Genomic DNA, 20,619 nt, shown 5'->3' with positions numbered 1-20,619 from the left:
CGAGCATGATAAGAGTGAACAAAAGTAGAAATCAAGAATTTTTTTTATTTAAATGATTATGAATATACAAAAGATGAAGAAATATAGTAGTATTAGAACAACAAAAGACAAAAGCAATCTATGTTGCCAAGTATTGATGCAAAGCTTAATATATATCCAGTTGTTTTTGGAATATAGCTTGATAGGATCTATCTTTCTTCACAAGTGCACTAAAAAAAGGAAATGTCCTTGCTCTAATCATCTATATAGTTTTGGTCTATCTTCTATCAGCTTCTAGATGCCTATTAAACTACTTCATAGGATACATTCATACTTATCATGGTTGCAACTATCTCAGCATAGCAAAGCAATGCACTACATGAATATTGACAAAGTTTCCAATCCATGAACCTTATGTAGAGTTGTAAGAAGATTGATTATTGTTGCACAAACATCAAGCATGCCAATGCATCCATGGATAAGAATATGCATTCCCACAGTAATAATAAATGGTATAATGGAAGTAGGAAAAGTCACGTACATAACAAACAACTATCATGTGTATTGCATGAACAACACTAACTAGCAACAATCTATGAGAAAAATAAGCATTCAAGAAGACAAGTCATACTAATCAAAAGGAAAATCATAGGCCTCATCCTCTTAATATCTCTCCATATTATCTTCCCAATATCACCTTATGAGCCGAAGGAGGTCTCTCCACGGAGATGTACACAATGTGGTCAGTGTCACAATCAAATGAGTAGCATGGATACTCAGAAGCCATTCACGCATGTATCAATAGGTATATACCGTAACCTGTCTCAAGAGCTAATCCTTGAGGATGACACAACATATCTAAAAAACTCCATATAAAGTTGAGATTGTGCTACACATTGGCTTTGAACATGGGAGCTCTATCCCCGCGTGCACTTCCACTGCGAAGCTTAGATGCTGATCCAAATAGATGATAGGCAAAGAGCTTAAGGCTAATTGGAAGAACTTTGACTGGGTGAAAGATATATTGATGATGGCTTAGAAGGGGCCTTTCTTTTAGCCTAGGAAGGTAGTTTGGTTGGCTTATCCAACCATATTATGAAGCTTTCCTAGTCAGCTAACTCCTCACTGGCAGCTAGCAACCATCACTCTACCCACATTTTGCAAGTAATATTAAATTATGTGTCCTCTAAAGCCTATATTCTATCTCTTATGAACTTTAAAGAACCCACAAGCTATACCAATGCCAACCCTCCATAGTGTTGAAGAAGATAGAGAATATATTAGGCTTACCAGAGGAGACCTCTATAGAGATTTCAGTGGGATCTAGGAGAGTGAGTATGGAGGGATATGTTCATTGATAGACCTTGCAATGTGCCCTTTTTTGGCTACACTTCCAGGTTGGGGAGGAGAATACAAACGTGCAAGACTAGAGCATAGCCAAAATCCTCCCTCCATTGACATAGGGAGAGAATCACATAGGAGTTCTTAGGTGACTTTTGGAGGAGGCTAGATGATCACTTTAGGCCTAGGAAGATCTCTCTCTTCATATGGCTTGTAGGTCATAGGAGCCTAGTAGTTGGCATGTTTCTTTGATACACCAATGACCTAGTAGTATGCGAGATGAGTAGTCCAATCGAGACACATAGACATTACCTATGGGATTATTGTAGAGGCCATGAGGTTTGGAGGAGAGCCCTCAGGATGGTATTTCATGGCACAATAGAGACCATGGTTGCTACCTGGGAGGCTATAGCATGGGTCATAGATAGATGCCCAACATGTGGCTATGAGGATGTTCAGAGGAGCTACTATTTTCTCATCATTGGACAACATGTGAACAAGATTCCCACTCTAGATTACTCACAGGCATAGTGGACATAGGGACACTGCCATAGATAGGGGTTGATTGCCAATATCATAGCTTGGTATATTTGGATTGTGAGATGTAGCCATGCTATTGACCTTCTGGATGTATCCAGAGTGGAGACTCTATCAAGGATCTAGACAAAGATCATTCACACTCTGCAGCAGGAGATGGGAGAGGATGCATGGTAGCTCTAAGATGATGAGGAAGAGAAAAGAGACTTTTCTGTAGATATGGGATTTATGTGCTTTCTTCTATTGTCCCCCATATGCTTTGGCATTATACACAAGGAACTTTCAATCGTTCCCCACATAGGCAATTTGGTGAAATATAGGAAATTCTCCAATATTTCCTATGTAGACAAGTATGTATTCCCCATCTATAACTAGGAAATTGCATTCCCTACATCTTATAACAGGGAATATAGAGCATTCCCTACATTCCTTTGAAAGTCCCTACGTTCCCTAGATCTTATAATAGGGAATATAGAGCATTCCCCACATTGCTTTGAAAATCCCTACATAAGGAATTATAAGGATGTGATTCCCTACTTTTATGTAATAGGGAATTAAAGGTACAATGAGGATAAAATAAGATGATGTTTATCACAATTCTCTATTTCTCAATTCAAGTTGATAATGATGGTTTCGAGAAGGTAAGGACAAAGGTCACAAGAAACTCTAAACCACTTACTATATAGAAAGTTCACATTATAACTAGGAAGATTACTAACCAAACTAGGAAGAATGTAGAATTTTCTAGTTATAACTAGATAATTTTGCCATCACTAGTCTCTTCTAACTAGTAACATCCTTTTCCTAGATAGTATCTAGAAAATTGAAGCCCTATCTAGCAACATTATCTAGCAAGTTATTGTATAACTAGTAATAATATCAACCTAATTAGAAAATTTTACTTTTTACTAGTCATAACTAGTAAGTACTATCCTCTAACTAGGGAATTATAGATATTCTATCAAGTTAACTTGGAACTCATGATTTTTCTAGGTATAATTAGTAAATAAATATTCATTGATTAGACATTTACATTTGTATAATACTTACTCACAGCTAAACTTTTCACATTGACACAAAAGCAAGACCACAATTGTTGAAAGGTAATCACAATAACAAAAAAGAAAATTAAAAGAAAGATGTTTAGTACACATGTATAACACAAACTGTGTGGCCCCAACAACAGAGTCATTGCATTTAGCAACAATAACACTTACAATGTTGAGCAAAGTACATGGCCACATTGACCAAGCATATATCATGGCCATGGCATCCATCTTATTGCAAAGCTCATGATTATATTAGTGAGAAAAAAGCATATTGCACCAATGGATTAAATAGAAACTCCACACACTAACATCATATTCCCTACTGTCCAAATGAGCAACAAGAGCAAACATTCAAAGTGCATGGCAAGAAAACCACACAATCATATATACCCCATCATGAAAATTAGATAGCCATATTAAAAAGGAAAGCACATTACCAAGTGCATGACCATATTGGTCATGGAAGTGCACATGGAAAAAAAGAACCACTAAGGCAAAGCGCATAGCCATATTGAGAAAAAGCTAAATTGCATTGCCTAAAACATGTGGCTATAGAAAATAAAGCAAACTACATTGCTAGTTGTATGATGAAATATTATCACCTTTCAAACTAGCACTAAACTTTTAAACTTCATGTCTTAACACAAAAATATAAGTACCAAGGATTCTAGTGATTGCCAACTATTGTAGCTAGCTCTATGTGGAAGCTTGCAACATGATAGATGGGAAGCTACTTTAAGGTTCACTATGAGGTGACTTGAATAAAAAGAAGGCTACACCTAAATAGCCTTATAAGGGTGGAAGTATATTACCTTTACAAAGAACTAGTGCTCCAAAACAAAGAAATACTCATTGGAGATTCTCATTTTATTAGGGTTTGAAGTTGAGAAATTCCATAGAAAAGTATCAATGGGAGCATATCAAATTCTCACCAATCTCAAAGGTAGGTGAAATAATTCAAACAATGTAGAAACTCTTGCAAATTCTCAATGGAACATTGAAAGTGCATCATAATAAAAGGAAATCACAAGAGGAAAAGAAGAACAAATTAAGATTGGAAAAATTTTGAATTTATATTTTGAGAAAAAATAAGAGAGCTAAAAGAGGCATGCTTTTTGTGCTAAGAACATGCTCAACAAGGCCAATATTAAAATAGAGTACTATAAAAAGCAAGGAGGGGAGGAAAGCATGTTGGGCTATTCTCTCCTATACATCTTAAACCTTCCATGTTGAGTAAAAAACCATAGGTTTGAATCTCTACAAGAGAGGCTGAACCCCTAGAGGATCTTAATGTACTCTCCGTGAGGATTTCAATCATGCTATGCATTTGGCAATTCAAAAATTATGATGTGTGCAATCTTGTGTAGCAACTTCTCCTATAGGCACCTATTTGGCTAGTATCATCTTGTGGTCATAACAAACATCAAGTGTAACATCCATGACAAGTCTATTTATGCTACCCTCTAATCCCTCCTAACTTGCTCTAGCCCTTATTCCTATAAGTCAAGCCTTAGAGGTAATTCAAAGCTCCCAAAAATCTTGGAACAACTCAAGAAAATTCATGAGCACTATCATATCCCTTCTCTACCCTTAGAAATAATAGACACATGAATTTTTAGCAATCATATATACTTGTGAAGATCATATCCCAACGACTATATTTATGGCCCCAAAAAACATTATTACGAATATTTTAAAATTACTCTATGAAATTATCATTTTGTCTAAGTATAACAAATATTTTGAAATTATTCTCTAAAATTATTGTTTTTCATGGAACAATCTGGCCACATTTTTATCATTGTAGTTCAAGCCATTGGCATTTCCATCCCAATATGCCTTAGCATCCTATAAGATACCAAAATACTCACTAGTGGGTTGGGATCCCATGATCTTTTAGGAGATAGGTGTTTTTGATTACATGAGTGCTTGAGAAGGCAAAAGGCCAAGTGACCCTATTATATAGGATACCTTTTATGCTGAGGGAAGCTTATCATGGCTCTAAGTTAATAAGTTCCCTACTATGTGTTGTTGACAGAAGTAGTGTAATCACATACAACCCGATCTTATGGGGTTGGAAGCTCATATCCTAGGCTAGACAATTGTTTTCTCTGTAGGGAGATGGATTTTATACTACTTCATGGAATGGTGTTTTTATATATTATCTTTTGTGCAATAGAATGTTGTTTTCCAAAGTGTTTGTCATGTGCTACATGTTGTGTTAATGGACCCTATGTAACATGATAATAAAAGGAAGCTGTTTTTTAATGTTGTAATAGTATGGTACCTTTGCTAATTAGATAAGTAAAATAAATCCCATCAAGGAACGTGAGAATATCTCAATCCTGATGACCAATCATCTATGGCTAGATGGACCTAATAATTTGGGTAGCTTTTCTAAACATTAGATGGAGTTATTAATACATGATCCTCCAAATTCAGTAGGATATATATGAGGCTCAACTTCATTTTTGGGGGGCTAATGTGAGATGATGCCTTATCGGCAAGGGGATCAACATTTTATTCTCTTCCACTTCTCACTCTCTTTGAACCAAGTGCCAAGGTCATTCACCTTCTTATGTGCAACCAGATGGTGCGAAGCTGCAGAGCAAGAAGGATGCAGTTCCTGCTGTATATGTTGATTGCCTCCAGATTGTCGCCTCCAAATTGCTGAGCTGTGCAACCTCATCCAGAGTTTGGAACGTACCATACATCCATAAGCCTGTTGACAACAAATTATTCAAAGGCAGCACAGGTTGGTTGTATCTTTTGAGAAACTCTGCTACAATCTTCACGCTCAAGGTGTGCCAGTGGCTAATATTAAATGAAGATCATTGTAACTTCAGTTATGCTTTTGCATGTCTTAGACATTGTGGATTTATGCAGCTATTGTGACTTGTACATTCATAGTCTATCATTCCTTTGTCAACATGGTGGTCATTTAATTCACTTTCAAAGTTCATGTTTTGGAGGTAGATATATTTTTTGTCTTATGCTATTGAAGAGTTTGTCTTATAGAGTACTTCTTTGAGCATGCTTGATTTTTGAATTTAGGAAATTTGATGTCATCGAGACATGAGATGATCATTCAGCTTCAATCAGTGCAGTAAAATTTGCTTGTGGTGGTTTCAATTTGCTGAGTGCTAGTGCGAACAAGTATGGCTTCCTCCTAAAGTCATGGTTTTTACTTTGAATTTTTAGATTCTCAAGTCTATTTTGTTTTGGCTCAATTGTAAAACCACTTACCTGTAGATCAGTGGTGTTTTGCAACATAGAGGCAACAACAATGGGCATCAAGAGTACACATTATCATCAAGAAATGGCTTCTCGTGTCATAGTTTATGATATGGATATTGATCCATACAACAAGATAGCAGTAACTGTTGGACAGGTTGGAAGTTCTTTTCATGGAAGGTTACCACAAGTTTTATATTGAAACATGATTGGCTAATATGTTAAGTTATTTGTCTTGTATGGTTTCAGGATAAGAAGCTGAACATGCTCAATCTTGCTAGTGGGAAGTATTAGCTATATATAGTTTGTCTATATATAGCATCCCTGGTCCCCTCTATATATTCCAACTATGTGTGCTCACTTGATGCACTTCTGGGGTTCCACTTCCAGTGTCTCATGTCTCTCTTCTCTTCTCTCTTCCTCCGTTCCTCGTCTCCCTCGCGCACTATTCAACATGGTATCAAAGCGAGGTTGTTAGTTGCTAAGTTTCTAAGATCTTAAAGACTTCAAAGTCTTATTCTTGGCTTGTTTCAAAGTCATGCTAATTTTCATGGATTAACGATTGATTGTATGCAATTTACTGTAAACTTCTTGATTTTGCGAGCTATGAAGCTATGGTGAATTGAAAGGGGCTGGCTTCTTGCGAGTGAGGCTCCATCACTGCTAACTCCGTACTCTTTCTGGTGCGCTTGCTGCTTGCGCCGGCAGCCTTAGTAGCGCTAAAGGATTCCCACGTATGTCCCTCATTCTTTTTCCTTAAGTTACAGAGCACATTGATAATTATTTTACCCTAGAAGCTCTCAGTGTTGAGATTATGTATTTTACATATCCCTCCTGTGTTGGCATTATCATCATCAAGAGGGCCTAAGATGGAGAGGGCTATTGTTGATCAGCTTGCACCCAACAATACTACTCCTACTAGCACAGAACCAAGCCCGTTGCAAAATTCATCATCATCTCAACAGGTGTAGGTCATTAATCACAAATATCATATCGCTTCGATTAGGCCTACACCGGGAAGCCCCTCAGGCTCCGGATCAGCACCCGGGAGCCATACACAAAGCTCCGGCGGTCCATCTACCGTGCCCTGCACTCGGCCATCGGCTACGGCGGCTTGTCGCCCACCCAATCGGCAGTACCCCCCTTCGACATGTGCTTCGAAACCCGGCCTGTCTACGACCAGGGAGGTCGCCCCTACCCCTATCCATCCCACCTGCTCATCGTCCTCCAATTGGACGCTGGTGTTTCCTAGACCATCACCCCTCGCAACTCTTTCGTGTCTATAGGTACCAGCACCGCCTGCCTGGGCTTCGTGGATGCTGGCCCCAAGCAGCCGTCCATGCTTCCAACAACAAGATTGGCTGCTGTAGTTCGACCTTGAGCACTCTCTACTCAGCTTCACCAACATCTTCCAATTCCAAGACCTCCACCCATCTACTTGCAGCTATTGAAGGCCAGTTGCCAAGATTTATTTTAATCATCAGTTTCAACAAGCTACTCCGATTAGTCCTAATCAAAGCATAAACAGCTCAATATCCACCAGTGGTGGCGTAACTTCCCTATCTAATCAGACAGAGTCCAGCAAGGGTACCTGCTAGAATATTATGAATTCCTATAGCGACAAGTAAGTTCTCGATTGAATATGATTTTGCATATGATTTTGATCTATTCTCTGTGTTATTTCAATTATCTAGTTAATTTAATGGTAACTTGAATGGTTTCTTTTTGCATTCACAGTTCTGCTTTTAATGGCTTTGACCCATGCTTGTTGACTACAGGGAAATTAGAGATGGCACTAGAGACTACTGGTTCACTCCTCTTACGGCACAAGTAAGCTTTTTTTCTAAGGTATTCCAATCCTCCATCTGTAGTCTACTTGAAGACGATTGATTTTTTTTTGCTTAGAGGAATGGCTTGTTATTCAGGATGAATGAAAGATGCAGGCAAAATTAATGCATACTCACAGTGATGGAGTGTGCCAAGGAGACATTGATCTTCACAAGTAGGTTGGAACCTACTTATGGCAGAGAACTCTTTAATCTACATTTAGGACTTGGGTAGCAGCAGTAGCTCTAGCGTCGGCACATTTAGCAGCACCGAGATGTATTTCTTCAGAGAGGAGATTGACATGTGCACTCCATCCCGACAAGACGGCATCAACGTCCAAGCAGAGACGTTCCTTAGACACTCCTAGCTAGCAATTCTGCCCGCCTTTTTGTACACCCTGCTGGCATGGCGCCTTCCACCGCCCCACGACTTCTCAGCGACCCTGCACCAGGCCTACCTTGTGGTAAGCCCTGCTGCGACGCTTCTCTGCTGCGTCTGGGGGAGATGGCGGCACTGGAAACAATGATAATGGCACCGATGGTGGTGATTCCCGCAGGAGTTCCCCCTTCCGAAGCTGTAAGAGAAGGTGATAAGGCACCTAGGGAATCCATTTTGAGGTAGAAGCAGGGGCCCGACTGGGAGTTATTGCCTTCTGTTTGTTGGCACAGCAAGGGCGAGAGGCCGATGGTAGGGACCTCGTGCAGGACGATTGAGGCATCACTGTAGGGGCGATAGGGAGGGGGCAGTATGAAGGGAGCAGGGACGTGATCGGCTTGATGAAGATGATGATTTGCATCGCCATGGCCGTCTTTTTCTTCCTCTGCCCCTGCCCCTACCCTCGCCTCTCTGCCTCTAGCGGCAGCTCTCTATGCAGTGCACATCTGAGCAGGGCGACTACAGATCTCAGTACCCTGCTGTGAAATCTCTCGCAAAAAAGATAGTACCATGAATTTTAATGTATCATATGCTCCAGATGGCCTATGCGATCTTGATGATCCCTCTTCCTTTTGGGAGTATGAAAGATCACCCTTCAACATGCATGGATTTGCATCACAGAATGGAATGCATGATTTCTTGGCACGTTCATAGAGCACATCAACTGTTGAGGGCTGCACATCCTCATCCCAGTTGATCAACTCACAGAAAATTGATTGTGCTCCACTCCATGAGCTCAAACAAATCGACCAATTTCCAGTGTCACACAGCTCTCAACTTTCACCGAGCTTTGCATTGGATAAATCCCATGCTCCATCTGATTTGTCTCCTTTGATTCCTAAAAGAAATCACTCATATTTTGCTTATACTGGGTACAGTCCTGGAAGTTGTCATTCTACTCGAAGAAGGCTTGAGGAGCTAAAGACTTGGCTGTGGATGAGACGAGAACAACCATTTGTTTTCATGAAAGCGGGTAGTTGCTTCCATCTAAAATCATGGTTGGAGAAGCATTTGGAGTGCCTGAGAAATCTGGTCAAAACTGCATCATTCAAAAACTAGTTCAAAGGCCGAAGAAAATAGAAATTCATAACACAAAATGCTCGATTACAAGCAGCCTTGTCTGTTACTATTGTTACAGCTAGAATAGCAGCTTCAGCATCAAATGAAAGAGATGCAAAGCTAGGCTTAGCTTTGGCCTCAGCTGCTGCATTATTGCAGCCCAGTGTGCTAGGCTTAGCTTTGGCCTCAGCTGCTGCATTATTGTAGCCCAGTGTGCTGATTTTGTAGAGGATGTTGGTGCTGATCATCATGCTGTTACTGATGTGTTGATTTTACAGAGGATGTTGGTGATAATCATCTTGTTGTTACTGAATCTATGAGATCTGTTGGACAAATAAAGTTTGCTGAAGATATCATAAATCTGACTGCTTTTGTTGCCTCCTACTCGCAAACAATGAGACACACCTCAAAGCTGCAAAGTGAAGCACGCATACATGTAGTTGTTTCCCTGTGTGAGAGACAAAATAGTCCATTTGGTTGTAGCTCTGCTTTTGATGATAGCTCTGCTTTTGATGATTAGCTAACCAACTGATGAGATTAGGGACGTTTATGTTGAATGGATCAGCCCAAACATTTCTGAATCCTCAAGTTGTTATTGCCTATCAATAGAGCTGTTAGAGGTGTGTTAAATCAAATGGGCCAGAGCTTCAGGATGGGTACAATATAGTTTGCCTCTCCCATGTAGGTTAGCAGAATCATACAATGCTTCCCTTGCTATACTTCATGTTATTTCCATCTGGGTCTGTGGCTTTTAAGCATAGGTCAGATCAATAAATTGTACATGTCTTATCACTATTAGGATGTTGCTAATAGGATGATTTTTCTGCATGTAGGGAAATGTGATTGCTCGTGGGATTATTGAATGGTGTGATGGAGCGCCTCAGGTAAGGAATTCTACAGTTGGCAAATGAAACTTGATTTTGCTCAAGCTAGAAAGAAGATATCGTTGACTAGTTTTTTTTACCATTGTAGTTCAAGGTACAATGCTGCACTTGTTGCACATTAGCAAGAAATGGATTCCTTTTAAAGACTTTAAATTAGACTTATTGGCCACTTGTTGCTTAAAGGCTTTACAAATAGCATCTCAATAATATCAGATGCTCTTTAAATCATGAGAGGAAGTGTAACTCTGCCAAGACCACAGCAAAGACATATTGTTTTTTGTATTTTAGATGACTCATGGAGTTAGATATAGAAATAATGAAAATCTTGAAGAAGCTTGAAGGAGATTGATGATGAAGTACTGAAACACCAAAACACGGATCATGAAGTGATGTAATTTGCAGATGAAGCACGGCGAAATGCAGCAATTGAGATGCTACATGGCAGTCCATAATAAGTGGTCAGCAGGCTTGGAGTGGAAATGCAGCAGCTCGACAAGTCATGTTGGTTGTAGCTGACTTGAAAGATCTCAAATAGTAATAGCTGAGGTGAGGATGATGAATTAGGAGAAAAACTAGTAGATAGAACCACGTGTAGACTGTCATCAGTAGTAGGTGGAGGGCAATGAATAGGCAGCAGCAACCCGTGGAGCAAGTTGTGATGGTTGGCTGAGAGAGGAGTGTCTTTGGCTACCAGCCGAGGGTGGGGGCCAGGAGCCCCTTACCCTCGATGGCAACTAGTGGCAACTAGCTAGATATGCAGTGGCTCCCAAGGAGAAGCTCATGTTATTGAACACTATTAGGGGAAACCAAGGGAAAACAGATCCCTTTTCCACATGGGAAAATTATGTCAAAAAAACTTCTTGTGATTGACTATATTCCATCTTGACATTTGATTTGTAGGCTGCAGGAATAGAGAGATCATGAAGAATTTGGTCACTTCATGCGATAATCATGGCAAATTTGGTCAAGATATCCTGAACATCAGCAATCTCCTCGAGATTAAAGCCAACATGACTGCAAAGGATTCTGATCCATCTGATCAACCTGGCCATATCATGAATCAAGTGAATCAAGCTGATATTTCAAGGTCATGTGGTATGATTAGCATATCCTTAAATTGGCCATGGACATCCATGCTACTTAGTGGATCAAGCCTAGGCAGCACTGGTCAAGAGCATGTGCTCCAGCTCAACAACATGGGTGGATCAAGAGGCATGATTGGTGATGATGATCTGCATAATTTGCAGGATAACTTCAATTTGGTATCTTCTGTTGCTAGACATGTTCAAGTTGATAACTCAACAAATCTGAAGGCTCCAAGGTAAGTGGAATGGAGGTTTCTTGTTCTTTTAGTAAAAAACCTTCTGGGTTATGGGTTGAGGGTTGTTATACAAAACATTAAAAGAAGATATGATAGGGAAAGGAGGAATCTTATCATGCTTTTGATGCATCTTTTTATCCCCATTAGTAAGTATGATACAATATGGTTCCATGAGCAAATAATTTAAATATCATTTCATTATTTGTCTTGTTGTGGATCATCAGACAACATCGACACCCACAGTCACAACATCGTCAATGGATCATCAGACTGTGACGAGGAGGATAGATTGGATGAGGAATCAGATGCAACAGCTATTAGGAAATGCGCTAAAATTCAGCAAGCCATATCCATAGGAGCCACATCATTTTTGCTGACAAAGTACAAGTATTTGGTTTATTTCATGGGCATATTTGCTGCTGTCATTTTCTTGTTCCTAGGATCTGTGAAGGGGTTCAGTACTAAGCCCCAGCCTTGCAGATACGATCCAAAGCAGGAATGTGCCCCAGCTCTCTTTACAGCGATTTTCACTATAGTTGCATTTATATTGGGAGCTTTGACGTCCATAGTGTTGGGATTTTTGGGCATGATGATCGCAACATATGCGAATGCTCGCACAACTTTGGAAGCCAGAAAAGGGATAGGCAAGTACTCAAAATCGCCTTCCAATCAGGTTCAGTGCTGGGTTTCTTACTTGCTGCTAATGGCCTCATAGTTTTATACATCACTATAAAACTGTTACAACTTTATTACAAGGATGATTGGGAGGGCCTTTTTGAGGCCATTATTGGCTATGGGCTTGGATGCTCATCCTGGCTCTATTTGAAAGGGTTGGAGGTGGAATCTATACCAAAACTGTGGATGTTGGAGCAGATCTTGTTGGAAAAGTAGAAAGGAATATCCCAGAGGACGATCCGTGAAATCCAATGATCATTGCTGACAATGTGGGTGATAATGTGGGAGATATTACTGGAATGGGTTCAGATTTGCTTGGCTCCTTTGCTGAAGCTTCTTGTACAGCTCTTGTTGTGGCTTCCATGTCATCAGTTGGCACAAATCATGGCTTCACTGCTATGTGCTTCCCTCTACTCATTAGCTCTATGGGCATTGTGGTGTGCATCATCACAACCTTGTTCGCAACTGATGTGTTCGAGATCTCAAATCTAAGGGATATTGAGTCTACACTGAAGAGACAGTTGCTGATATCCACCATCTTAATGACATTCGGTGCAGCTTTTGTTTGTTGGCTAGCACTACCATCCACGTTTTACATATATGATCCTAACGGTGGTGCAAAGATGGTTCAAAATTGGAAACTATTTTTTTGCGTTGGAGTAGGGCTTTGGGCAGGGTTGGTAATTGGCTACGTTACAGAGTATTTCACCAGCAATACATACAGACCAGTCGAGGATGTTGCTGATTCTTGCAGGACAGGAGCTGCTACCAATGTCATCTTTGGTTTGGCACTTGGCTACAAGCCTGTAATTATTCCAATATTTGCTATTGATGTTGCTATCTATGTCAGCCATACCCTAGCAGCCATGTACGGGATCACAGTTGTAGCTCTTGGAATGCTTTGTACCATTGCCACCTGTCTAGCCATAGATGCATATGGTCCCATAAGTGATAATGCTGGTATCACAACCGGTCTCTGGATGACCATGATACTTCTTACACATCTCTTCACAAGAAGCGCAGCTGCAGTATAGACTATGAGGCCACAAACGCTTTCAAGATGGACAGATTCCTCAACCATAGGACTTCTTCAAAGTCCAGCTTGCGGCATCAACAGCCCCCAGTTGACAGCACTTTGGGGGAGCGCTTTCTCAGATTAGAAGAGATGAAACTGCAGATGCAGAGAGAGTCTGAGCGATTTCGTGATGATTTGGAGGCTAGGCGTACAAAGATGTTCCTAGAGTCCCAAAAGCAGATTGCTGAGATGTTTGCTTGGGCTCTGAGCAGCAGTAAGAAAACTGATGAGCTCTTGCTGATGATTGTCGGTATTTTGTTCATCATTTGATTATTCTAAATGTTTCTTTCTTCCAGCTGATTTTTGGCTCTTCATGCTACGTTTCATACCATTTCATCTATATTACAGCTAATGCGTTGAAATTATTCCATGCTTTGTTTATAAGAAATGTTTCGAGCTGATGGGATGATATTTCATTTCATTCTTATTTCAGCTGTTGAAATGTTCCAGCTGATGTTTCATTATTATTCTAGCTGTTGAGTTGTTCTAGTTGATGTTTCATTGTTTTCAGTTGTTGTTTGTCTATTTTTAGTTGATTCATCTGTTCAAGCTTATGTTTATTCTACTTGATGTTTTATCTATTCTAGCTAAGGAGCTGATGTTGTAGCTAATGTGTGCTCACTTGATGCACTTCTGGGGTTTCACTTCCGGTGTCTCGTGTCTCTCTTCTCTTCTCTCTTCTCTTCTTTCTTCCTCCGTTCCTCGTCTCCCTCACGCACTGTTCACAGGAAGTTTGTAAGATGCTTCAAACCAGAAGGAGAAGTTGGTGAGCCCATAAAAGTATAAACAATGAATTCCTTGTTTTCACCTGCTCAATTTACTATCAGTTGGTGTAAAGAACAGGGCAAAAAAGGTATGCGTGTTTTGATGTTTTGATGTTTTACAAATGCGTGTTTTGATGTTTTACAAATGTCTCTTATGTTTCTAAACTTTGGTTTATTATGTGTACATAAAGGTAACAAAATCACAAATGATGGTACAAGAGATAATGGAACAATGAAAGCTAAGGAGGTCATTGGCCCTAATGTCTCTTCAAATCACGATATAGGTATATGTCTTTATTTCTACTAAACTTTGAAAATTAAAATTTGTACATATTTTACATCTTGCTTTATTAGGTGATTCATTTTGAAATTAACTAGCTTTAATTAGTCTCTTTGTCTAATTTAAAATGTTCATAGTTATTCATATTTTTAAACTTTGAGTAATTGTGTGTATATATATAAATATAGATTAAAGAACAACAAAAGGTGGGAAAAGAGGTAATGTAAGAAAGGGAGATCAGCAGGTTACTCGCAATAATGTTTCTTCAAGTCAAGATGCATGTACCAACTTTAAGGATCAAAAACTTGTACAAATTTGGTGACCCAAATTGATACAAAATATCTAATTACTTTCTTTTGTGTTATTGAAATTTTTCATAACCTTGTATTATCGTGAGCTTTGGTTAACTCTATGTATATATAGGTAAACAAGTTACTAAAGATGACACAAGAGACAATGCAAGAAAGGAAGACATTGAGATTGCTTGCCTTAACACTTCTTCAAGCCAAGAATCAGGTATTACCAGCTTTCTTATGTTGATAATGAGTCATTTTTTGAAATGGTTATAGTAACTAATGATATTTGATCACTTGAGTATCAATAGGAGTGATACGCATACCATCATATGATGATATCTATCGGCCACCCATGTTGAAATTTAGAGAAGAGGGTAGACAAACATTTATTAATTTGCAACATATTGGAGATTTAAGGGATAAAACAATCAAGACACACATGTTGCTTAATTAGTTTTTAGTTCTATGCTCCTTTAAAATTATTTTCATTTTACTTTTGGTTGCTAGAAGTAGATGTTGATGTCTTAATTTGTTTAATCTATTTTGATCATTAGATGTATGTTATTGATTCTTACTTAGAAATGATGACATTCTCTATATAATTTTCTAGATAAAAAATTATTATGCAATTTCTTGTTTGATATTAGCATGTCTAAGAGGAAGGGCAAAGTAGATAAAGTGATAAGGAAAAAATAGAATTTCCACGGAATTCCCTAGTTGAAAGTACATATAAGTAGAGAATGTAAAAAATAGGAAAAATGAGAGATTTCCTAGTGAGAGTACCTAGGGAATCACCTTTAGAAAATTTTTCCTATATATGAAATATTTCCTATATAGGAATTATTCCCTACATAGAAAATTTTGTATTTTCCTATATAGGAAATATTTCCTATGTAGGAAATATTTCCTACATAGGAAAGGTCTTATGTGATTCCCTACTTATTCTCACTAGGAAATGTCACATTTTCCCTAGTTTTTACTTTCCCCACTTATATGTATTTTCAACTAGGGAATTCCATGGGGAATTCTCTTTTTTTCCTATATGGGGATCGATTGAAAGTTCCTTGTGATAGTCAATCAGATTGGTTGTTCACACAACAATTGTATAATTTGTGATGTACTTAATTGCTCTTCACAAAAGTCATTGTACTTTTTATTTTACCTTAGGTTATTCTTTGAGGTGTTATTAATAGAAATTTCTTTTCTTGAAAAAAAGAGATGCATCCACCTACCATGGATCACCAACACAACATGAAACATGTAAACATATCCCTATGATGACAAAATTGTACAATATTAAGGCATCATACACTCAAATAAAAAGTCAATGGAGTTACTCTCAACCATCATCTCCCCCGTTGGAGCAATCTCTTCCATAGTTAACCTATGCATAATATCTAGATTCAAATGGGGAACATGCCTCTCAATCCATGAAGAAGAAGTGCCCAAGTTGCACAACATAGAAGACCAAAGGTGATGCATATCTGTTAGCCTATGTTATGTTATTATGCTATAGCTTACTTTTCAGCTATTCTATAAAATTAGATACATAATGGCATTTAAAGCTAGATCCATCTATTCATTTTGAGTCCACCCATGCCTCTTCCAAGGTAGCCTCTTCATAAAGTCCCAACATCACTAAAACGTTCATTCATCCTACCATTAAATATGTGTATGTATGTGCTTGTGCAAGCATGTCCATGCACGATTGCACCTGTATATATTTATTAAGTGATCACATATTTGTAATATAAATATGGATGTGTATATACATTTACCAAGCATTTAGCATCTCTAATATCAATGTATTTATGCACACCAATGTGCATATTTGTATTACACATTATTTTGTTATCCCTCAACTAATATTGTACCATGGAATATTTGTCCCCATCAATGTCAAGTGCTAGCGCTTTTCAAAGTAGAGTAATTATGGGAGACTATCCACACGGAGGCATGGAATGCCAAGAAAATGTACATTGAAATGGATGGAGCATGTTTTTCTTGCAATCAAGTATGCCAAGAACTAGTGCTTCATGTAGATAAGGGCACAAAAACAACAACTTGAATTACAACTATGCATCATGTGCCATGGAATCTAAAGCATTGGTGCTTCATAGCATGGAGTACCTGTCAAGTAATACATGAGGAGCAAAATCTATACAACCTCCAAACTCCATAACAAGACTTGTTTTACCATGAAGTATGTGTCAAATTAACATGTACAATTAGTATATGTCAATTAACAGGAGAGAAATGAACTCCATACAACCTTGAAACTCCCTCATGGGACTTATTTTATCTTGCAAAAGAAGGTCATGAATGAAGGATCCTTAATTATCAATGGATAATATGTCCATGGCTACCACCACATAGGTAATATCATGAACCTTAGTATGCTTTAAATAAACATGGACCATATCCATATGGTGGTTAGAAAGCCATAATACCTCAACAGAGACTTGTCAATATATCACATGATGAAATTTGTGTATATGGTTAGCTTGAAACCTTGGGATAGACACTATAAGCAAAAAGTGGTTGGCTAGTATATGGTTGAGAATGCATGATGCTAAGGTACATGCATAGAAGATTTAACCCTATGGATTTTTCAAATGTGTCGATATAAAATTTCCTACCAAACTTGTCAAGAAGTGATTCACCATCACCAAGTCAAGGACTAAATATGCTAGGTACTAGTGCACCACTATAAAGCATTGGCCCAAACAAACCCAAACATCACCAAGTAGTATGTATATTGGGAGTTTTGAATCCACTAAATAATGCCAAGCATTGTTGCACTATCATACAGACCCATCCTCAAATACACAAAGACAATCACACATATCAACATGGCCTAGAAATGCCCCTTACATGATCAACACAGTGACAATAAATACCCCCAAAAAATGCCAACTGCTATTGCTGGGATATTGTTGTAGGCCTGAATATAGATGATACAAAAAATATTAATACACGTTGGAAATGCCAAGTACCATTCTAGATTTAAATAACTATGATGACATAAAGGTCAACATGCCCTAGAAATGTCAAGTCCTGACGCTTGGGGAATACTTGTGGACTTAAATGTGCTAAGGAACCACCAAGTGTTGGTGCTTAGTATATAATTAGTGAGATAGTTAAATGACACATCGATTTGAGTATGGGACTTGAGCACATTTTGGACTTGGTGCATGTATGGAATAGGGCATTTGAGCCATCGAAATGATGTAAATGAGTGACATGTCAAGCACAATTAGGAATTTAGGAGGAGGAGGAGGTGTGCTATTGAGAGGTGTTGCTTTTTTTTTTGGGGGGGGGGGGGGGGGGGGGGGGGGGGCAGTGCTAGCCAAGTTGACATGGTTCCAACGAGTGATTTGAAATTTCGAAGCATGATGGTTGTATTATCCCCTGGATTTTCAAGTGAGTGATTACTAAAACTAATAAATGTAATAAGGCAGACATGTAACCACAGTAGTAGTGTAGTATAGGCCACTATTCTTATGTAAGCCTTTTATAAATGTTGCACACATGATTATGTTATTTCATTTGACTAGGATAAAGGCAAAGGATGATTAAGGGAGGCATGGCTTAGAATCTTTGATAATTTGCAATTGCAAATGATTGAGTCGATGGGGAGCTAGCTTCGAGAACAATATAAACTTGGACATGCTAATGAACTACTATGCATTGGTGCTTGGATATACTTATTGATAATTTTAAGAAAGCGTTAACTTAACATTCCCTAGAACTACTAAGGCCGGTTACACACCAGGCTATGGATAGATATGAGCTAGCTTTGAGAACAATATAAACTTGGACATGCTAATGAACTACTATGCATTGGTGCTTGGATATACTTATTGATAATTTTAAGAAAGCATTAACTTGAACATTCCCTAGAACTACTAAGTCCGGTTACACACTGGGCTATCGATAGATAGGAGGTGCAAGCTGTCCATTGCTTTCTTTACACACTAAACCACGCCCATGTATTTCACCAAAAGGGGGTTCGCCCATTGGTAATGAATGTGAGGTGTGAGGGGATTGGTGGGGGTTCAATTCGTGTCAGTCCCATGGCGCTCCTTTTTAAAAAAGGTGTTGTCGTCTTGTACATTGGGCATGCTTGAATTTTGGGATGGGGGAAATCCCTCGTGCAGAAGTGTCTGCCAACCGCAAAAATCAGGCCCAATGACCTTTTGACATGTAGGGCAGCGGATGCCTCTTTTTCCACTTTTTGTCCATCCATAGCCTGGTGTGTAACCGGCCTAAGTGCAAATGCTTGGAATTTCGAGGGGTACTTGGCCATGAGGTCACCATCATGCTTGGAGGTATTATGAGCACACCCTAAAATTGCCAAGCACCAAGCGCCAATACTCAAGAGGGCCTCGTTCCCCAACCTTTGGCGTGCTTATCCTGCATGGTGCCAACGTGGCGTGTTGCAACACCCATGGTGATATGCTGCTTCACGTGCATGCATCCCACTTCCAGCTCACTAGTGTGGTAGACCTGCTATGCGAGCTAGACCCCCTCTGCCATGTGGGTCTAGATGCCTAGAACAAGGACGCCGATAGAACGGCGGGGGCCTACATTGTCAATAGTTATATGCAATAGGTGTATTAATGGCAACGAATAACAAAAAATGTTGACATAAATACACCATATTGATGATGACACTTTTAGAGAATAATGCACCCCTGTGAGTGGTTTTTCAAATGGTACATATTATTTGGAAGCATGTGAGATTATTTTTCCTTTTCTGAAATACTATGAGATTATTTTTCCTTTTCTGAAATACTATTATAAGTATAGATTCTAAACGTATGATACAAAATCATTCAAATTTCCTTCCTAGGATAGCTTGAACTATACATCTTATTATAATGTTGTAGAGCTAAGCTCCCTACCCCCAAAGGTCAAACAACCCAATATTCCTCTCTAAATTTAGCATCTAATATCTCACTATGGTAGATTGTGGGCTAGTTGTAAAGTTTAGGTAATTTGGTTGTATTTTGGTTTAACATTGCAAGAAATGTTGCTTTTTTCGTACATGGTGTTGCAAAGAGAGATGTTTACTAAGATTTCTAGGCTTAGAAAAATCTTGATAACTTGTGGATGCATTGACTAGTTTTTGAAGTTTGAGAGATACTAATATCTTAAGTGACTATATGTGGTAGACTTAAAAAGTAAATGTGGTTGGTCAAAAGTGATCGTATGAGTGATGTCATCAATGGAGGGATGCATCAAGTGAGGTGTCCATTCAAGTAGTCATTGAATGCATATGAGGACAATTATAGTCATTGAATACTTAGCTTTCTTGGTGGGAGTTGAGGGGGTCCCATTAGGAAAAGTGGATGCTAACTCAAGGAGATAGAGGCCACTTTTTGCCCTCAACAAATATGCATCAGTGTAAATATGCATCTATGAGGGAAGCTCTTGGAAATGATCAACAAGTTAGCTTATACACTTATTATAATATAGATCTTGCTATGTCAGTCCTTTTGAGTGCTCATTGTAAAGCTTATTTGAGAGGATGTCATGATGTCTCTAGATTGGGTCTTAGAAATATAGACTATAAATTTATGATAGGGATTGAGAGAGTGCTAATGAGAGAGCTTGGTTGATCTAATTTTAATAGTTCTAGAGGAGTGGAAAATAACATATGACTTGCACAGCAATGTCAAGCATCAGACTATTGTGCAAAAGAGAAGAAATGTGCATGTAAGCATTATGCCAGACAATGATAGCCATAGGCCCAAGTATGAGAAATCATTATTCATTTTACAAGGTCTAGGGAAGGCCCAACCCTTAATAGAGCCATCGATAGAGAGACTAATGGGGATATGAAGAAATGGGCTATTTA

At 38.8% G+C, this 20,619-nt stretch overlaps 1 protein-coding gene and 1 pseudogene across 1 annotated transcript; both read left to right on the top strand.

Moving 5' to 3' along the window:
• The first annotated feature begins 7,183 nt into the window (after positions 1-7,183).
• On the top strand, positions 7,184-14,740 carry LOC148024339 (uncharacterized). Its single transcript, XM_087693690.1, has 5 exons — positions 7,184-7,764; positions 7,919-7,988; positions 10,295-10,345; positions 14,372-14,464; positions 14,649-14,740. The coding sequence occupies exons 1-4, from the start codon at positions 7,745-7,747 to the stop codon at positions 14,414-14,416; spliced, it is 186 nt and encodes a 61-aa protein (XP_087549816.1). The 5' UTR covers positions 7,184-7,744; the 3' UTR covers positions 14,417-14,464; positions 14,649-14,740.
• Positions 11,356-13,375, top strand: LOC148024340 (pyrophosphate-energized vacuolar membrane proton pump 1 pseudogene; annotated as a pseudogene).
• Positions 14,741-20,619: the final 5,879 nt, after the last annotated feature.

Source organism: Lygodium microphyllum, chromosome 15, assembly GCF_053477565.2.
Source record: "Lygodium microphyllum isolate KBCC chromosome 15, Lygodium_microphyllum_v1.1.10, whole genome shotgun sequence".
Taxonomy (NCBI): domain Eukaryota; kingdom Viridiplantae; phylum Streptophyta; class Polypodiopsida; order Schizaeales; family Lygodiaceae; genus Lygodium; species Lygodium microphyllum.
Note: the sequence above shows the minus strand (reverse complement) of the source record. Positions and strands in the feature narration are given on the sequence as shown.

Coding starts and splice junctions, on each gene's coding strand:
- LOC148024339 (XM_087693690.1), top strand. CDS start 7,745: ATGAATTCCTATAGCGACAA. Junction 7,989..10,294: donor AAGTAAGCTTTTTTTCTAAG/GTATTCCAATCC, acceptor TTCTGCATGTAG/GGAAATGTGATTGCTCGTGG. Junction 10,346..14,371: donor GGTGTGATGGAGCGCCTCAG/GTAAGGAATTCT, acceptor GTGTACATAAAG/GTAACAAAATCACAAATGAT.